Here is a 20,122-nt window from a genome sequence, read left to right on the forward strand (position 1 = left end):
CTTCTCAGTTATTAAATTTAGCAATATACGAAGGGGAAACACACACACAAGTAATGCGGAAGCATCCCAGAAAGTGTACGTAATATTTGAATTTGGAGTGTCTTAAGAGAGTCTGGAAGGATAGAAACCTAAGAGGAAAAACTCATCCCAAAGCACTCTCTAATTGAGATAATCTGCTTGAAGCATGAAACACATTTCCTGGCAGGTACTATGCAGTCAATTTATCTTCTTAGCTCCTATCCTTATTATTATTGTGCTTACCATTCTGTGCTCAATCACAATTCACTTTCTATGTGAAAACACAGAATAAAACCTTTTAAATGGATTTCTGGCCAAGTCTTGTCCAGAGGACAGAAACATTTTATACACTGTGTATTTTGCAAAGCACTTTAACATATATTATCTCATTTGATTCTAAGAACAGCTCTGGTAAGGCAGATATTATAGTGGAAATTGCATTTTGTGCAGAAACTAGATTTTAAAGTAACATGTAAGGTAAAAACAAAATCAAATATAAATCACAAAATCCCTTAAATTCGCCCTTATAATATACAAGCATAGCATCACTTTCTGAATCTAATTATCAGCATTTCCACTGTTGGAACAGGTTGATACCTCTTTGGTTGAACTCTAGATGAAAGAATTGTTTTGCATTTAGGGTCCATGCTGTACAAAAATATAAGGGCAGTGTATTTAACCATCAAGATATACAATTTTCTGAAGCAAGATACTTACATTGTAAAATGCATAAGTGAATAGGGACTAACCAGAACTAGCATCTTCATGCCATCCTTGCTTCATTTCCCTCTGTCCCATGCCCACTGAACGGAATTCACGACAACTTCACATTTAAATGGCTTTCCATTCGCTCTTTTGTCTTTTTTCTCTCTCTCTCATACTTTTAAAAATGTTTTACTAATTTACTTATTTATTTTTGGCTGTGGCAGGTCTTCTTCGCTGTGTGGGCTTTCTCTAGTTGCACTGAGCGGGAACTGTTCAGTGTAGTTGTACTGCACCAGCTTCTGATGGCAGTGACTTCTCTTGTTGCAGAACCTGGGCTTTAGGGAGCACGGCTTGTGGGTTTCAGCAGTTGCAGCTCCCAGGCTCTAGGGCACAGGCCCAATAGTTGGGGCACACCTCTGCTGCATAGTCTGCTGCATGTAGACTCTTCCCAGACCAGGGATCGAACCCATGTCTCCTGCACTGGCAGATGGATTCTTTACCACTGAGCCACCAGGGAAGACACTTTCATAAAAAGTAATGTTGGGTTTAATTCAAGCTAAATAGACACAGACCACCCCCAGTAGACTATCGTAATTTGAGGTTTACAGCTTCAAATAACTTAGCCAGCTTCAAGTAACTTAGCCAAAATCATCAGGCTGCAAAACCCTATCAGCTGACTTCTGTCCCAACTTTCTTTAACTGTACAACATCACATCCTCCCATTAACCAGATAATATAACTGAGGTAGTCTTTATAAGCTCAAAATTAGGCATTTCCCCGATCAGATACAATGCAGGCAGTGAGTAACTTCTTTTAGTATAATCTTAGTGTAGATCTAGAAAAATGTTAAAATTAGTCCACCTAGATCCAGAGCTCAGCAAAGACAGAAGGCACATGTCCTTGTTCTTGTGAAAGTGCTATCATGTCTTTAATGACTATTGTCAAGACCTCTCATCCACAGGACTGAAAAATACTCTGAAAGTGAAAAAGTGATTTACCAAGTGGCACTACAGAGTAAACTGTTTCACATTTGTTAGGTTGTGAGAACACAAAAATGATACCTAGTTCAAACAGATGGAAGGGACAGTGGTATCATCAATATCATTTTTAAAATATGAAATGTGACAACTATGGTTATATAATATCAGAGGGAAACAAAAGGTAGCTTCATGAAAATATGACTGCTATTAAATCAGCAAAAACTGTAAAGTAATAATAGCCACTATTATTGAGCACTCCAAATGCATAATCATAGTAAGTGTTCATATTGTGGTTCCATTCCCATTTCATAGATAAAAAATTGAGATTCAGAGAACCCAAATACCTTTGATCAAAGTCACATTTTGGAAATGACAGGCCCAGAATTTGATTCACCGTAGGAAACAGATCCAAAATCCATGCTCTTTCTAGACAATCATTCTGCATCTCAAACCCTCCCTAGAAAGGGAATCAATTTTGAAAATACAGTACAGCTATCTCTTACACAATAAGTTTTTAGCTCTTATAATTTAATAAAGTTTTCTCACACTTCATCTCATTTATAAAAGGATATTTAAAGCAACAGATAAATGAATGCAACCCATTAAGACTTTCCTGGTGGTCCAATGGTTAAGACTCCACACTCCACACAAGGGGCATTTGCTTAGTCAGGGAATCAAGGTCCCGCATATAGTGAGGAGTGGAAAAAAATGTTTTTTTAAGTAACCCACTACATATGTGTGTACATATACATATACACACATATGTAGTGGGTTACTTTATATATATATATATAGTATATGTATACACATTTTATATATATATATATTCTGTACTAGAATGATGGCTCCCAACATACCTCAGTCGGTAAAGCATCTGCCTGCAATGTGGGAGACTTGGGTTCAATTCCTGGGTTGGGAAGTTCCCCTGGAGAAGGAAATGGCAACCCACTCCAGTATTCTTGCTCAGAGAATCCCATGGATAGAGGAGTCTGGCAGGCTACAGTTCATGGGATCGCAAGAGTCAGACACGACTTAGCGCTTTCTTTCTTTTCCCAAAGTAAAGAGCAGATTTGTTCAGTTTCCTGTGGGGTTTCCTCACTTTATTCATGTGACCCCCATGGGTGGTGGTGGTAGAGGCGGGTGATCCAGTCTCCTCCCCTGAACTATCATATACACTACCAATATCAGGGTGAAGAAGTCATCAAACCACTGGAGATCTAAACAGCAAATATCTTGATATAACAGATACCTTAACTCAAGACGAAAGTGAAATTAAGGTTTAAAGAAAAAAAAAAACTCTAAATTTTTAAACAGCTACTCAGAAAGATCTGTTGCTTGAATCATTAAAATGATAGTTATAATACTAAATTCCTCTCTTCTCTTTCAGCTACATTTTCAATAGTGGTCTTTACAGAGAAAGACAATTACTGTATGATGGCACTTATATGTGGAATCTAAAAAATACAACAAACTAGTGAATATAACAAAACAGAAACAGACTCACAGATATAGAGAAAAAATTAGTGGTTACCAGTAGGGAGAGAGAAAGGAGGAGACAATATAGGATTAGAGGATTAAGTATAAACTATTATGTATAAAACACACTACAAAGATATATTGTATACAACAGGGAATATAGCCAATATTCTATAATTTAAAAAATTGTGGTCTTTATGTGGGCAAATATAGAGTCCATCAGATACTTCCAAGTTCAATGTCAGGCCTAGGTAGGACTAAGAATTACTCTTGTCTTTTAATCCAGTCTATTAACTCTTGTACTGGATTCCCTCCAGCAGCAAGAGCAACTTTATCATAAAGTCATAATTCCTGATGTATGTGGAAAGGTGATGCTGTTGAAGTACCATCAATAAAGCAGATGTTTCACAGTGGTTGTGATTAATTTGTGCTGATCTTGATACCACCTTGTTCTTGTAACCAACATTTACATTTGCAAGATGGTAGAATTTGAGAGATGGCTTACTGGTATAATCTGTAACAATGGCAAAGAAAGAAGCTAACTGAGCTATATAAAGGCTAAATCAGTAAATCAAGTATACATCAGTAACTAAAAAAAAAAAAAAACCTAAATCAATAGGGACTACACAAACTAGATATAAGTTTGCAAAAAAAAAAAATGCATTAAGTGTATAACACTAAAAAGCATAGTATCTTGATCTCAATTAGAAAGCAATGGCCAAATAATCTAAGATTTTCTTTCTTCTTCTCTATATTAAATAGTAGAATCTGTATGAATTCTACATACAGGGAAGCCATCTAAGTTCCTAGTTTCATATGATGAATGGGTTGGATAACTGACAGTTAAGAGATTAACATTTATGCCAATGTTCACAGCAATGAAAGAGAAATTAAATAATTTAACTTTTTAAAACTAGTTTTTTTCTGGTTAAAAAACAAACCCCACGAGATTCTAACAACCATCCAACAAAACTTTTACCACCAGTATAGTCTGAACTCAACCCTGGGGGAGGTGGTAAACAACTTGAGCTCTCGAAATAGATCTCAGAACAGATTCCATACAGTCCTGGAACAGGTATACTGAATACAGAACACCTTCTCAAAGCTTTAGCTGTTGTTCAGTTTTCTCCACAAACACAGAGGTCAAACCACGGTGAATTCTTTGGGCTTCAAGATAAAGAAACCCAACACATGACAATATAACATCTTTAGTATTGACATCTAAGCAAATGACTCTCAAATTCTCTATACTTTACTAAGGAAATAAAAGGTCTATAAAAGAAAGACACTCTAAAAAATAAAGCTGCCCCTATGTGCAACGGATATTTTGTGAGGTAGTGAATCCTCTCCTACTGGCAGAACTGAAGCAGAGGGAGTGAAAATCCCAAGGTACTCTAATGGAGTTTTCTTCCCTAGGAGGGAGGTGGAACTATCTGTAGGTATATTTTAGGCTAGGCCAAGAAGTTTTCAACTAATTTCACAATGGCAGAAAAAAATATTGCAGAAAATCCAATTATTTTATGAACATTGACATGTTATATTTTTTAAATCTCCAATAAGGACTTTTAAAAACTCCTTTAACATGGTGTTTATAAAAGCATTTATTATAGAAAAAAAAAGCGGGGGGGGGGGGAACTGAAGGAAACAATGGGAAGAAAACCGCCCCCAATCTCGAGAAAAACCTCATTCGATCAATTAACAGCCTTCAAGATTGCTCATCCCCATTCCCATGGTCCTAGTTTGTCTTTTATTAGACAAATACTTTTGATCGTTCCCTTTGTGCTCAGCAATATTAGATAGTAACGAGATCACAGGGCAACGTAGGCAACGATTCATTAGCTGGCACCGTGAACTCCAAGAAGGCGCAACTGACCTAAGCTGGGCGGCTCAAGAAGGCTTCCTGGAGGAGGCGGTACCTCCCAGGTGGAGCTTGAAAGCAAACAGAAAAGTTAAGGTTTGGGGTTGCTAGCCCGCTGCGTTCCTCTGCATGCGCCCCTTGGAGATAAGTGTAACTGCCCAAAATGTGTTCTTGGTCTTTTGGGGGCAACAGTCTCGCTCACCATCTGCCGAGAAGAGAGAGTGGAGGGCGGAAGAGAACTCCCCTCTTCGATAAGGCGTACACTTCAGCTCCTGTTGCCGGATCTCGCGAAGGAGCATCCCAAACGCCCGGTACGCTGAAGCGGGAGCAGAGGGGCGCGGATGGCGGAGAAGAGACCTCTTGCCACGAGTTGGCGGCCGGACAAACAGGCCCAGGTCGAGGGGGCACTCCCGTCCCAAGATCCTGGCCTTGTTGCCCGACTTCTCAAGATCCTCCTTACGACTCCTAGGATTGCGCCCTAACTTGTACCTAGGACAGCTACCCCGGGGTCCCCGGAGATCCTGGGCTGGGGCGTTACGGCCGCCCGGCTTCACACCACGGAGATTTGTCCTCGTCACGAGCTTCCCAGGCGCGGGCCAGTGGGGCGCCGCAGGAGCCGGTGTCTTTTTACGGATGGGTTTCCTCTCTAATCAATTCAAATTCTCCTCTCCCCCCAACCCCCGCCCTCGTCCGCTCGAGTCCAGGGGAGCTGGAGTCCCTCGGGCCAAGCCCTAGCGGCTGGCGCCAAGGTGGACCCGGGGTGGGAGGGGCTGGGGACACCCGTGGGGACCAACTCGTGGGGACCTGAGCGATGTGGCTGGACCTCTGACCTCTGAGCTTCGGGCCTGGAGTTTCCGCCTTCGTCCTTCCCTTCCCAAATCACGAGGCCAGGAGATCGAGGTCGCCGGAGAACCGCCCGGCTCTGGGCGAGAGGCGCGGCGCGGCGCGGATCGGTCTGGGCGTAGCTGGCCTCCGGGGCCGCGCGGGGCGGCGCGGGGCCGCACCGGGTCTAGGTCTCGGCCTTTGCAGAACTGAGTTCAGCTCGGCCCAGTGTTTCTCTGAGTTTGTCTTTTTTTCTCTCTCTCTGACCCCCTCCCCGCACCCCCAGTCTTTCCAATCTTTGTGCCACTGTTCGCTTTTTTCCTTTCCTCAAGTGGGGCGTCTTTCCAGGATAGAGAACAATTTTTCCTCCGCTGAGCATTTCTAAGGCTTATCCTTGGGCTGCCCAGTGACCTTGGGAAAGTCACAGAACTTTCAGGGCATGTGTGGAAAGAAGAGAGGGTGTTCTCTAGGACTGTTTTTCTGAAGATGCCTCTGAAATTTAGACCCAGAGGACTCAGACAAGGGAATGAACACCGCCTCATCTCAACTGACAGGACCGAGCTGTGTGCTTTAAGCATAAAATCAAAGAACGAGGAAGTGAAGAGACTCATTTCCTTCTTATTTTGAAAAATTCGGATATAAGACACCCTCTCAAGAAATAAAAATAAGATAATGCTTTCTACGACTCCTCCGCTGATTTTGCAACATTTCTTTACAAATTTTGTTCTGTGTACCCGCCCTTCTTGGCTGGTGTTGCCCGCAGGGAGCAAAGAATGGCTAGTACATTCCTAAGAGGGCAAGGGGAGGGGGTGGTGATGATTAAGAGAGAAGTTGGCTCTGGGTGTATCTCTGCCAACTGTCGGAGGCAGGCAAAGGGAGGGTGGTCTTTCACGTGGGTCTGAGATCTGGTTACCTTTAATTCGCCCTGAGGCTGCGCGTTGCATTAATGGGCGTCTGTCAGCGGAGGGCTCGGATTTCCCCATTTGCCTCGGACAGTGGAAGCAAAGGGGCAAAGAGCAAAGTAGACGACTCAACAGAAAGAAATAGGCCAGGCCTCTAGAGCTGGGACTGCGGACTGAGAGCAGGTGGGCGTCCCGGCCTTGTCCTCAAGACCAGGGCGGGGTCGAAGGACTCTAGACCTGGACGAGACCTCTCCTTTGAAAAGTCCATTCTGACTAGCCTCTCTTTTGCTCCATCCTTTCAGACGGCGGGTGGGTGTGTGTGTGCGGGGCGAGGGCGGGGGCGGGGGGGGGGGCGGCGGCGGGCTGAACTAGAAAAGCTCATCTTTTACACCTAAAATCTAGTGGTTCAAAACCCAGCCAAACACTGTACGTGTTTGTAACAGAGTTGTTCGTCTTTCTGTCGGTTGGTAGTTTAGTTGTTAAGTGGTGTCGGAACCATTCCTATGTTCATGGGATTTCCCAGGTAATAATACTGGAGTGGGTAGCCATTTCCTTCTTCAGGGAATCTTCCTGACCCAGGGATGGAACCCAGGTCTCCTGTATTGCAGGCGAATTCTTTATTAACTTTACCGAGCCACCAGGGAAGTCCGTTTGTCTTTCTAGAACACACTAACAAACCACCTTACATCCCCTTAGGTCTTTACAGTTTACAAAACACCCCCCCACCCCCCCACCCCCGCCAACCCCTGACACCAACTCACCTAATCCTGCAAGCCTAAGCTACAAGTATCATTCTCTCATTCTCGTTGTAGAGACAAGGGAATGGACAGACTCAAAGAAACCAAGCAGTTTGTCCAAGGTCACAGTCAGTAAATACCTATGTCCCAATTGGGATGTCCCTCTGGAAGACCTCTCTCTTTCCACTGCTTCCTATCATTCCCCCCCATGAAACAGACACACACACACACTCGACCTGGGCACTCTGAAACCTTCCAACCTCCCATCCACTTCTCAGAGGAGTTTATTCACTAATGATGCTGCAACTTGCCACCATCACGGACACGAGTCGAGTCTGATAGACATGGCTCTGGAACTGGCTTTCTTTCAGATCATAGTCTCTTCAGGACAGTTCTTCAAGGAACCTGCATTAAAACTTGCATGCGCGCGCGCGCACACACACACACACACACATCAACCTTTCACGGTCCTCTCACTGCCAAGACTCTTTCTATAAACCGTATAAAATAAATAACCTCAAATATAACTCTTAATTGCTTCCAAGTCTATGTTTCCTCATCACTAAACTTTATTGCTTCCCAATCTTTAGGGCAAATTCCCCTCGGGACTCTGTCCCTTCCAAGAGAGTGATCGAGAAAAACAGCTTTTCTGAGATTCGACCTGGGTGTCCCAGGCCGGGACGGTGAACAGGGTAAGAGGGTCAGGGTGCTCAGAGCCTGGAAGGGAAGGTCTCTCAGGTTTGGGTCTGGGCCCTCGGAGACAAAACTGGGAAGTTTTGCATCTGCTCGTCGCCCCCTACAGGCCACGTCCGCCATCGCAGCAAGAGCCCTGAAGAGCGTGCATATAATGTAGCCTTGGTTCGCTTTTCCCTGGACTTCCCGAACTCACCCTCCATTCCCCGAGCAGTGACTAAGTACCCAGACCCCCTCAGGGACTCCATCCAGGGGATGTTCTAAGGACCACAGCCCTTGGAACTGAATGGACTTTTTAGAAATGAGGGCCAAAGGAAGTGGAAACCAGTTTAAATTGGTGTGTAGCCGAAAGCTAAAATCCACCCCCGGCCAAAAAAACTCCCCGCTTCCTCTTTTTACTACAAATAAATCTGCTTAAATGAAATAAAAATCTGATATCAGTCGTGTTGCCTTTAAATCTCAGTTTAAGAGGGGATTTTCAGTGCCTTTCGACGCCGGTGGTCGCGTTCGCTCATGTAAAACGTGGGTTTCAGGCCCTTCTTTGCATTATATGTGATATTTGCATTTTCTTCTGCTGCTCTAAGCCTTCGTGGTCTGACAAGCTTAAACCAAAAAGAGCTTTTCAGGGGGAAATGGCCAGGCCTATATCCCTGACATCTGCCTGGACTTTTAAAGAGTCGCTGGTCGGTTTGAGGTCTGGGGCTGAGTCTCCTACCCGCCCAGAATTAAAGAAAAGGGTCATCTTTAGGCTCTAGTTCAAGGCTAGTAAGTGTCTGGAAGGAAAGTTGCCGGCGGATCTCTCCTCTACACTCCATTGCCGAATATATCAGGGGGAAAAAATGCTCCGCGGATCTCAAGCGGCGGCTTGTGGCCGAGTGTCACGCCGCGGGCGCAGGCTCGGCCGGTATTGCTGCTATGCGCGGAAATATGAGCGAGTAATTTTATAAGTAACAAAGGATCAGGGATGGAATGAGGCCCCTGTTATCCAGTGTCATTTAGAAGCCTTGGATCAGCAGCTTCTTGAGGCTAAAAGTGAATTCAAGAAGCCCGGCCTTTCCCTTTTCCCAGGGGTGTAAGCTAAATTTAGAAATAACCTCTATGTGTTTGCACAAATCATGTACCATTTGCTGTTTGTGTAAAAACCGATTAGCCAGACACAACTGTGAAACAACTTGTTACTTTTATAGCTGCAACACACAAACAAATTTAGATCCGTTTAGTTTTCCTTGTAAAAAGAGATTAGAAGGGACCCGCCCGTAGACTGTGTGGTCCAAAATCTCTTCTTCGTGAAGGTTACTGTAGCTCCTCTCCGCGGCGGTTGATTATCAAGTTCTTGTTTATCAAGTTAAACGATCTCACCCCCGGCAGCTTGTTTTATTTTAGGACTCTGATCCAGAAGGAATGTTTACTCAGGACACAATAATGTTTACTGTTTATCAGGAAGACCGATTCGGTATTTGCGAGGAAGTGTCTTTTAAAGTGACGCCCTAGGCCACGCCGACAGCAGAGAAATAAGGCTCGGATCAGCAGCCGGGAGCCATCTCCGCGACCAAGGAGGCATCTCCGAGACGAGCGAGGCGAGGTGGACGCCAGCGCCGGGGACTGACGGTGTTTTGCAAACAGCACCCGCATAGGGCCGAGCTGACAGTACTGCTACCCGCTCCAGTTTTAAAAAGCAATTTCGCATACGTAATTGCAACAGCTAAATTAATTACGAAATAATTAGAATTGATGTCATTTGAGGATGTGTTGGTGGTGATGGGAACTGACTTTCCGCATCTAGATGTTCCACTTCTACGTTAATACTTACGGTTGCAACAGCTGAAATGCACATTAAAAATAATCCACAAGGACATTTCTCCATTCCTGCTTTGTGATCTCGCATTTCATACTAAACTAGCCTAAGGTGTTTTTTTAAAGTTTAAGAAACGGAGTGAAGTGCATCTGTTTTAAAAGGATATTAAAGGATATTTCTTGGCCTTTGGAAAAGCTTTGGGTTGGTAAGAAAGGAAACATTTACAGGAACCCTTCAGATATCGAAATTATGTTGTGCGTTGATTATTGCCATAGAAAAGAGGCATCTTATTTGAAAATATTATGAAAGAACAAACAACTATGTATCATCTATGAGGTTCATATAGGTAATACAATGTCACTACAAAATTTAAAATGCCATTACATATATTTAAAAAGTTAACTGGGTTTATTACCACTTCCACTTAGGGGATGAAAATAGTTTGAAAAAAATCAAGGCTTTAAATGCTAAGATGAGGGAAATGTTTGGAATTAACATTCTTTTGAAAGGTTAATTGAAATGATTAAGAACTCTCATTTGGAAAGTTTCCATTGTGAAAGATGAAGTCTGATATTTGTGCTGAAGTTTAGAATTAGGTTGGTTTTTAAAATGGCAGCTTACTTTATCTTCAGAAATATCTAGTCATTTAGATGTAATGTATTGATAGGAAGAAAATCACCACCTACACACCTATGTTATGTGAAAACCAAAAGAAAATATTAGTAAATTTAAATTAGGCATATTTTTCCAATTAAATTTTTCTTACACTCAAATTATGAATTAGCAAAGTTTGAAAAGGTCATTCCTTGAAACTCATCTGGGAAGAATAAAATGTAAATATTATTTTAAAATCTTGTCATTTACCTCAGACACCTAAATGAAACATTAAGCTGAGCCTTTAAAAATTTTATTTACAAAGTTGTGTACAACACGATGGAATAACATTTAGAATACCATATATATTCATTATATATAAACAGACTTTTATATAGAATGACTTTCGTCTTCTGAAAATTTTATATTTAAAATCTCCCAACGTCTCTATACATTTTTTCTCACATAAAACTGCGGAGAGTGAACCTTCAGAAAAAATGAAAGTTCAGAGCTCTAAATCTACTGAGTTTTTTTCTTAAAAAAATAAAAACCCCAAAAGGAAAGTCAATAATTTTTATACAAATATGTACAAAGAATTTCCCTCTCATCCCCCAGGTACTGAGAGCAGGCGCCATCCGGGTACAGTTTTGGAAAAATCGGTTTTCGGTTTTACCTGTACGGAAAGATACTCCCCGCGGGCGAGCGGTGAGAGTTTGCTCCGCCAGCCTAGGTGTGCAGGACTGGGTGGAGGCCGCCGAAGGTCGGTGTTGAGGGGTCGGGGGGGAGGAAATGGAAGAGAGGCAGAGTCCAGGATTGGGCAGGGGGGCCAGGAGCGGGGCGGGGCGCGCAGCTTGCAAATTGTAGTCGACTCTCCAGGCCGCTGCCAGGCCCCGCATCCCGGCCACCGGCGCGTCCCTATTGAGCGGGCCACTTGGCTTGAGCAGCGGCGGCGGCAGCAGCGGCAGCCGAGGCTGCAGGCTGCAGAAACTGTCCAGAGAGCGGTACGCTCAGAATCGGCGCGATGGTCGCCGTCGTCCGACTCAGTGAAAGAGGCTGGTGCGTGGCCATGAGCGCTGCCGACTGCACGGTCCCGGGCGGCCGCAGGAAGGACTGCGCGGCGCCACCGCCTCCGCTACCCGCGGTGCCCCCAGTTACCCCGGCGCCCCCAGCGCCCGCGGCCGATCCCCCGGGAGTCGCGGGGCCCCCTCCGATGATATTCTCGATGCTGAACGACGGTCGCGCGCTCGGCTCGGACTTAATGAGCGACGCCGTGGTGCCCGCGGCGCCCGCCGTGCCTGCGGCGGCCGCGGCGGCTCCCAAGCTGTTGAGCTGCAACTGCAGGCCCGGGCCGAGTTGCGAGCCGAAGGCGGCCGCTTTGCGGCCCAGCTCACCCGAGGGCAGCAGCGGCACGGCGGGCGGCAGCACGGGGGCCACGGGCGGCAGCGCGTACGGGTACTGGAGCGCCGCGGCCGCCGCCGCAGCTGCCGCGGCCGCCGGATGCGAGTAAGCGCCGGCCGCGGCCGCAGGGTGCAGGCCGTAGGGGCGGCCGTAGGGCCCCGCGGCGCCGGCCGCCGCCGCCAGGCTGTAGGCGCCGAAGCTCTGCATCATGAGCGCCGTCTGCTCACGCAGGTGCTCCTGCTGGTGGCGCTTGAAGCGTTTCCGGCGCCGCAGGAAGCTGCCGTTGTCGAACATGTCCTCGGACTGAGGGTCCAGGGTCCAGTAGTTGCCCTTGCCCGGGTTGCCCGGCTCCCGGGGTATCTTGACGAAGCAGTCGTTGAGCGAGAGGTTGTGGCGGATGCTGTTCTGCCAGGCGGGGAACTTCTCCCGATAGTAGGGGAAGCGGTTGCTGATGAACTCGCAGATGCCGCTCAGAGTCAGCTTCTTCTGCGGGCTCTGCAGGATAGCCATGGTGATGAGCGCGATGTACGAATAGGGCGGCTTCACCAGGCTGTTCTTGGGCTTGCTCGGGGCCAGGCCGCCCGCCGCACCGCTGCCAGAGCCGGGCCCGCCACCGCTCCCGCCGCCCTCCTCGCCGCCAGCGCCGCTCTTGCAGCCGTCGGCCTCGGATGCTCCCGCCTCGCCCCCTGGCCCGGCCCCAGCTCCAGCCACCTCTTTGGGTAGTGCCAGGGGCTGCTGGTGTGGCGGCTGAGGCTGCCCGTGGTGGGGTGCCACCGGCGTCACCTCGTCCGCCTCGTCCAGGCGCAGCTCGGGCGGCCCCGCGGGACTGTCGCAGCCCCCATCGCTGTCTTTCTCTTCCAGCGCGTCGTCGCCCTCGCCCACCACATCGATGTCCACGTCTTCGGCCGTCAGCACCGTCTGGCCGGACATGTCGCTGGCGCTGCCGCCACCGGAGAGGGTCATCCCTCCTCGGGGTTGGTGGCGGCGGCGGGGAAGGAGCGGCGCGCAATGGGCGTCTTCAGGGGTTGCCGCCAACCTCAAGAAAGGGGTTTGGGGCGCCCCCGAAAGACAGGGGATTGGGAGAGGGGAGGGGGGCGCAGGTGGTCCGGGGCCCTCCCGGCTTGGCTCACAGTCGGCGGCCGGGCATCGCACGACTCGGGCTGTGCCGTCCGCCCCCCGTGGCAGCGCTCCGCAAACTCCAGCTGTCCCTGGCCCTCGGTACTAGGCGCTCGTTGCTGCTCCCGGCAGCGGCCTCGGACCCGGCCCGGCAGCTTCTCTACGCCGCGCCCCCTCACTTCGCCTGCCTTCCTCTGCCTCCGGCCCGGGCGTGGGGCGCAGGAGCGGTGCAGGCGGGCGCGGGACGCGGGGCGCCGAGCAGCTCAGGAAGGCGCGGGCAGGGGTAACCGGGGGAGGGGGGTGTCAGGGACGCCGAAGCCCCCGCAGTCGAAAGTCCCGTTTTAAGGACTGGCCTGATAGATTACTTTCTACTTAAAGATCCAACGGGAGGCGGGGCCACGTGACCGTGCGTGACGTCAGGGCCGCCGCGGAGCCGGCCAAACTCAAGTTGGTGGAGAGAATTGTCAACAAAGGGACAAGGGACGCGCAACTCCGCGCCGCACCGTGCGCCAGCATCCCGCGGGGCCCAAGGGAGCCTGGGACCGCCTTGGGACCCCACCCTGGGCTGGAGCCCGGCAAGGGGGTCGAGGGAGCCTGTGGGTGTGAGTGAGGGCGGGTGCGTGTGAGCTAGGGAGGGTGTGGGCCCGGGAGCCCCCGCCGGATCCGCGGCTCTGCTTCCCTGACCTCCCCGCCTCCTCTCCCTTCCCCCCCGCCCCCCCCCCGCTTGCCCCCCGCCCTTTGCCAATGCTCCCTAGGCATAGAATGTAGGACAAGATTCACATCCTTTTTTTTTTTTTTTTTTTTTAAAGAAAAAATTAGTAGTGTTGGTTTTTTTTTTTTTGATTCTTTTTAGCTCTAAAGATTAAGGGCAGCGCCCCGGCTCTGTCTTGCTAATTAGACTTAAGAGCCCCTCCTGCCTCAGTGCTTAGTCGGCGGAGACACCTGCTGAGGGGAGGCGCTCCTCCTCCCGCTAAAGTCAAACCACAGGGTCCTGTCTTTGGTTTCCCGGCTCGATGTGGGCGTGTTTATATGTATATGTGTGAAATAATATATTCCCCACCCCACCCCCCGCTCAGCCACAGCAGCATCAGTTGGGGTTTCCGAAGGTCAGAAAATGGCTATTGATTAATCTATCAGAATAGTTGCAGAGAGAAATAAAAAGGACGTAAAATAACAGAGAACCTATAAATAAAGCCGCAACTAGCTGCTCGGAGTTGTTAAACGACTTAGCATGTGAAAAAGTCGGAAATGAGGCGCTGGGGAAGGAGCCGGCATTGGCAGCGGCCTGGGTAAGTCGAGTGGGGACGGGAAGAGGCTTCGGGCCTCTAGGTTAGACGCCGCGCCCTGTTTGGGATGGCTGACCTCAGGGGGAGCGGGCGGTGTGACTTCTCAGGCTTCTGGGCCCAGCCTCCTGGGAGCGAGCTTGTTGGCGGCCTAGACTCTCCTTGCGGCTAACTAACGTGGATTCTTTCCCCTTAGGGTATAGACAAACACTCCAAGATTTTAGTTCCTCAGAGATCGGCAGCAGAGGAGGTGGAGGAGGAGGCGAGGATATGGCCAGTGCACACCGAGTTTCTTTGGCAAGGAAAGTCAGTGATGGTAGGAAAGACTATCGGCATTTAACTGGGATGGAGGGTGGGGGGCGCAAACCGACCCCGGATGCGTGACATTGCTGAGGCGCGTGGACCGCGCACTTCGGAATAGTGCTCCTGACCTGGTGAAGCCGCGATGCGCTGCTCTTTTTCCTCCTGCATTTTTAGGCAGCCTCCTTGCGAGCCGCGAGTGCCTGCCGGGTGTTAAGGGCTCCTGGAACCCAAGCTCAGTCTGGCCACTGAGGCCTGAGAAGGGAGTGCAGGCCTTACCAGAGGAAGGAGCACAAGGGGATATAGTCTAAGAAGAAATAGTGAAATTCAGTATTTACAGACGATACTAAGAAACTGATGTATTTCCTGGAGGACAGTAGTACTTATGATTCCCTGTCTGTGTCTCTCTCACCTACCACCTCTCTCATTCCTTAGCCTAGAGACACACGTAAACTTGCTTCACTTATAGGCAGTGCGACACACAGATTGACTTCAATTTTCATTAGATAATTTCCCCGATAAAACACTAGCACATTGGATCCCCCACTTCGCAGGATGTTTCTGGTTGAAGCCAGGGCAGTTCCTCCATCTTGAGACGCCCAGGAAACTCCACGATTTTTCTGTATCTAAATGATACCCCGGTTGCACTTGACCCTAAAATGCATCAGAGTTCATTCCCGCAGCTGCACCGCTTTGTCGCCCGCAGGCTCCGAACCGTTTACGATACCTTCTAGACAGCTTCCCGCAAAACCGACTGCAGCGGCGAACTAGCTGCCCGCTGTCCCTCGGCAGCGGAGGTCCCAGGTGAAACTGTCTCAGTAACACAATAATTACAAAAAGAACGTCCGAGGGGCACGGAAAAGAAACTGAATCCACAAATTCCCTTTGCTCAGCTTCGGTTGTCCAGCCCAAGAGGCAGGCGCGGGCCGGCAGGAGCCCCACCGCAGCCTAGGAGGCTGGGCCCGCGTGGACGCGTTGCACGTGTGTGTGTACGCACGGAAGGGTAGCGGCTCCAGGGGATGCCCTCCGCAGTCTTCTTGAAGCATCCTCCAAATGAGCCTAATTTCAATTCCTCGGCCCGCCAGGGCTGGCTCTCAGCACTCCCTCGGCGCCGCTGTTTACTGCCTCTGAACCTCCCTCGGCCAAGACCTGGCCCGATCCGTCCATTCCCCCGTGTCTCTTTGGGACCTCCCTGGGGAAAGGGGTGGGGGTGAACAACTCCCAGCCGCCAGTTCCATTTGTTGCGCTTTTTTCTTTCGACACAATAAAAGTCAAATTAATTGATTCATACCATTAATTACGGCGCGTAGCGTGAAAAGCAACGCTTCCCCTCGGTTAGAGATCTATTGTGCTAATCTCTTGTTCAATCAGTGTTACCATCTGATGCCGGGTCTGGCCCTTACAGAAAGTTTTCGACTCGATTAGCTAAATGATGAGACGTGCGGGACCTACTGGCTGAGCCCCCGACGTCCTGCGCCGGTGCCGGCCCAATGGCTTAATATCGATTTCCAGCGGAGACGGCGGATTTCTCCCAACAGCTCTAGGCTGGACAGCCCGTCGCCCTTTTCCTTCTGGGCGGACAGTAGCGCCGCGCAACCTGCCGTGGCGGGAAGGAGGCTAAGCGGCAGCCCAGGTGGAAGGCAGGAAGGTTCCCGCGGCCATCACTGCGGGACACCGCCGGGGCGGAAGGGCGCGAGCCCGACAAGGTGCAGGGTCCTGTCCTAGGCCAACTAGATTCCGGGCTTAGTAAATCCTCTTTGCCGCATGATCCCAGTTGGCGGCTAAAAGTCCACAGGTCGTCAGTTACCGCCAACTTTGGAACAGAGATGGGAGAAGCGAGACAGATACAGAGCGACAGTGACACACTTGTAGGGGGGAGAAAGACGAGATAGAGGGAACGGAAATATTGGGGGTGGGGTGGGAAGGAGAGAGAAATGTGGATAAAACATCTTCTGAATCTCGGTAACTGGGGAGGTAGTAAGAGGGAGAATGAAAAACACAGGCACAAACAATTAATATGAATGAGAGTGATTATTTGGGTCACAACAATCGAACTTCCCAGGAGGGATTTAAAGAAGATGGCAGCCAGCTGTCTCACCTGTTCAAATGTTTGGAACGTTTCAGCCAAAAGAATGTAATGAGGCTCCCTCCGTTTCTCCTGGGGTGGGCAGAATCCGTGGTACCCAGCTGCAGAAACCACCAGGACAGGGTCCGTTGGGGGCGGGGATTGGTAGTGGTGGTGGAGGGGACCGAGGTTCTAGCAACAGGAAACAAGAAAAGTGGAGTTCGGATCGATAGGAAAGAAATTGAGACGTCTCGGGGGAGGGGAGATTTAGTGTGTGTGTCCTGGGGGGTGAGATGGGGATGGGGGAGACAAGAAGAGGATGAAACAATTTATGACGGATAAGGGGAAATTAATTACAACTCAATTTGGGTTCTTAAGTGGTCAACACAGGAGGAGGGGCTCGGTCAGCGTGTTCGGAAGGCTGGAATGGCCCACCTACCCATCGCCAGGCGCGGGAGAAACCAGATGCCCTCTTCCTCGCCCTTTAAGTCAGAAACTATGCCCGTGGTTGAATAAATCGTTGGTCGGAGGTGAGATAGAATCGTTACGCCCAGGCGCGGGTGCACTTTTCTTATTATACGGGGAGAAAGGACCAGATCGCGCAGTGAGGGGCGCGACCCCCACAGAGAGCAGCCACCCTTCCTCTAATGCAGGGGAAACTAAACGTGGGTGTAGTCCATCTGGAATATACCCCTCTCCCCACCCCCACCCCCAAAAACAAAGTCGGGTCTTTATTAACAGTCTTCACCGATATGTTAAACTATTACCAGCCTCTGCCTGGATGACCGCCACCGAGGGAGGTGGGAAGGGCTGAAAGGCATCCCGGGCCCCCACCCCACATAAATTATTTCTGTTTCCAAGAGGGTTGGATTTTCAACTCATTTCCCACCACCCTTGTATACCGCTCCAGATCTCTTTGGTGGGCGCGGGGTGGGGGGTGGGGGGATTAATTTAATGTTCATGTTTGGATTTGCATCTCAAAACTTCATTTATTTTTAAGGTGTCCGCCACTCAGGGCCCATGTGAAGAAGTGCCTTCTAATGGCGAGAGACCAGAGAGAGGAAGAGAGACAGAGAGAGAGAGGGAGAGAGGATGGCTTCGAATTTATTTATATTGGAAATGTATAAACATCCATTCTGTAAAAGGCAACACGTTTAATTAACGATGAGAGAGCAGTTAGGGGCAGAAAGCTAGTAAAATTGTGTGATAAATTTATGGCATTGTTAGCGTGCTTTTAATTATGGCTATTATGTTAATTATTTCACATTAGCATGGAGTTATCAGCAGCATGTCAGATTTAATCAAAACGAGCCTTTCTCTCGAAAATTGTTCTTTTCATCCGCGAGGAGAAAGGTCCTGGGCAGGATCGGGGCTTAAAAATGACTTGGCATTGAAAGCTCGAGTCTTCCCGACACGGTTTGGTGCGATGCGGCGGGGCCCGGCTGTCCGCGGGTCGCTCCAGGCTACCGGCAGCTCTCGGAGGAGCCGAGGGCTGGGTTTTTAGGAATTCACCATTTTCACCCCCTTCGCAGCCGACACTTCATCATATGGGATCATTCTGTCAAACAATATGATGCTGCTCATTTTTATCTGTCCCGCTTTACAAAACCCCCATTCAGCCCGCCGAGGAGCAACAAAAGCCTCGGAGCTGTTCGGCGGCGGCTGCCGGCCACTGCCTCCCCCGCGCGCAAGAGAGGCGGCGAGAGGGGCCGAGGAGCGCGGGCGGCGGGCGCGCGCCCCTCGCCGCCCGAGGGAACGCGGCCGGGCAGGGCCCGCGCGCCCAGGTTGAGGGTCCTCGGGTGTGGCCCCCTCGGGACACGCCTCTCCCAGGCCTGCACCCGCCCTCTGCCTCCCCGCGAGCTCAGGGCAGAGGCGCCTTTCCCTCCCCGAGAGCGACGTCGCCCACCCAGGCCACATCGATTTCTTAATCACTGCGGATCGATTTATTGGGAGCAAATAAATAGCCCGTTTTGGAAACGTTTCAATTGTGGGCTTCACGGTTAGGGCGCTGTCGCGGGAGGGTGCGCAGGGCCGAGGGGCGCGCGCCAGGAGGGGCTTGCGGGTGCGTGTGAGGCGCTAAGGCCGAGCACCAGTCGCTGCGGGAGCCTCGAGTGTGCACGCGCGGCCACTGCCGCACGACCCCCGCTCTCGGGTCCCCGGAGAGGCCGCGGCCTTCTCGAGGGTTCGGCTTCCCCCGCTTGCCCTCAGCTCCCTCTGGCGGCGGGGCGAGCAAGAGTTCAGCTCTCAGCCCTTCTCCTTTGTCACGTCCAGGCCAGTTCTCCCAGGATTCTGACTCTTTCAAAAGATCCCCCTCGGGCCACCGAGCGACGCTGACTCCAGTCCCTGGGACCCGCACCACGTGGAGTGCACCTGGCTGCTCGCGCCCATCCCGCTGGCCTTCCGTCCCAGGCCCGCGGACGCTGCTGCCTCCTCGTCCCCGCGCCTGGAGCGGCCTTCCTGCCCAAGACCACTCAGGCCCCCGCCCTTCCCGGGACCGGGCTGTGGACCGGCCAGCTGTTGCCTTATTTTTAGCGCTATTCCATTCGCGCGGTTATATTTAACTCGATCCACTCCTCAGAGGAGGTCGCCGGGACATCGAATTCTCTACATCGCAGCTTGGGCCCGCCCGCCTAGCTTCAGGGGCAAGTTGGAAAACCCCAGCTTAAGAATCTTTGACATCTCCGGAGCTTGGCTAGGAGAGCGAAGGTTGAGAGGACTGGTCGTAGAAGTAGTGGCCACCGTGCCTGCACACAGACTTGAGTAGACGGTCAGTCTTGGGTGGGGGAGGGGAGTGTAGAGGAGGATTCAGTCCCTAGGGGAGAATTCTCTGCGGGAAGTATTGGGTCCATTTCCTACTTATGCATGACCCAGAGCACCCAGATGACCTGGAAGACCTTTTACAACTCCGCCCTTCAGAAAGGTAATGATTTTTGTATTCACGCAGAAATCTCCTTTCCTCCCTACTCCTGAACACAGGGCAACAGGATACTTAAGTTTAAACCGGCTTCTCAGTTTAAGCCTGGTCTTGCTCATCAAAAATCTCCAGAAATCCATGCCACTGGCTCAGTCACATCCCAAGGAAAGGACCCACTTGGATAACATATGGAAACACCGCCATAATACATAACTTTTTCTCTCAGAAGGGCAGACTGAATTTACACATACACACAAAAGCAAAAGTCACATATTAAAAGTACACGTACAGATGTGACAAGACCTGGGATACACTTTAAACATTTTAATTCTTCTCCTAATGCTTTTAAAGAAAGGACTTTCTTAGCCTTGGGTCCAAAGCAGTTATTTCTGTCTGCCTCTTTTTCTAGGTCTCCCTACAATGTACAGGAGAAGGATGAAAGTCATACAGCTGAATTCAGGGAGGG

The 20,122-nt window shown here is 49.8% G+C and overlaps 1 protein-coding gene and 2 long non-coding RNA genes across 3 annotated transcripts; 1 reads left to right on the top strand and 2 right to left on the bottom strand.

Moving 5' to 3' along the window:
• Nucleotides 1-10,877: 10,877 nt before the first annotated feature.
• Nucleotides 10,878-13,177, bottom strand: FOXD3 (forkhead box D3). The gene has a single exon (XM_040232691.1). The coding sequence runs from the start codon at nucleotides 12,939-12,941 to the stop codon at nucleotides 11,496-11,498; it is 1,446 nt and encodes a 481-aa protein (XP_040088625.1). The 5' UTR covers nucleotides 12,942-13,177; the 3' UTR covers nucleotides 10,878-11,495.
• Nucleotides 13,178-13,852: 675 nt separating this feature from the next.
• Nucleotides 13,853-15,548, top strand: LOC120857052. The gene is made up of 3 exons (XR_005719558.1): nucleotides 13,853-14,383; nucleotides 14,574-14,693; nucleotides 15,384-15,548. It is a non-coding gene; the product is annotated as an uncharacterized LOC120857052 (long non-coding RNA).
• A 2,278-nt stretch (nucleotides 15,549-17,826) lies between these two features.
• On the bottom strand, nucleotides 17,827-19,186 carry LOC120857053. Its single transcript, XR_005719559.1, has 2 exons — nucleotides 19,099-19,186; nucleotides 17,827-18,300 (listed from the first exon to the last, which is right to left on the bottom strand). It is a non-coding gene; the product is annotated as an uncharacterized LOC120857053 (long non-coding RNA).
• Nucleotides 19,187-20,122: the final 936 nt, after the last annotated feature.

The sequence above is a fragment of the Oryx dammah genome, unplaced genomic scaffold (assembly GCF_014754425.2).
Source record: "Oryx dammah isolate SB20612 unplaced genomic scaffold, SCBI_Odam_1.1 HiC_scaffold_28, whole genome shotgun sequence".
Taxonomy (NCBI): Eukaryota; Metazoa; Chordata; class Mammalia; order Artiodactyla; family Bovidae; genus Oryx; species Oryx dammah.

What these genes read in the sequence shown, in the direction of transcription:
- FOXD3 (XM_040232691.1), bottom strand. Translation starts at nt 12,941, where the DNA reads ATGACCCTCTCCGGTGGCGGCAGCGCCAGCGACATGTCCGGCCAGACG.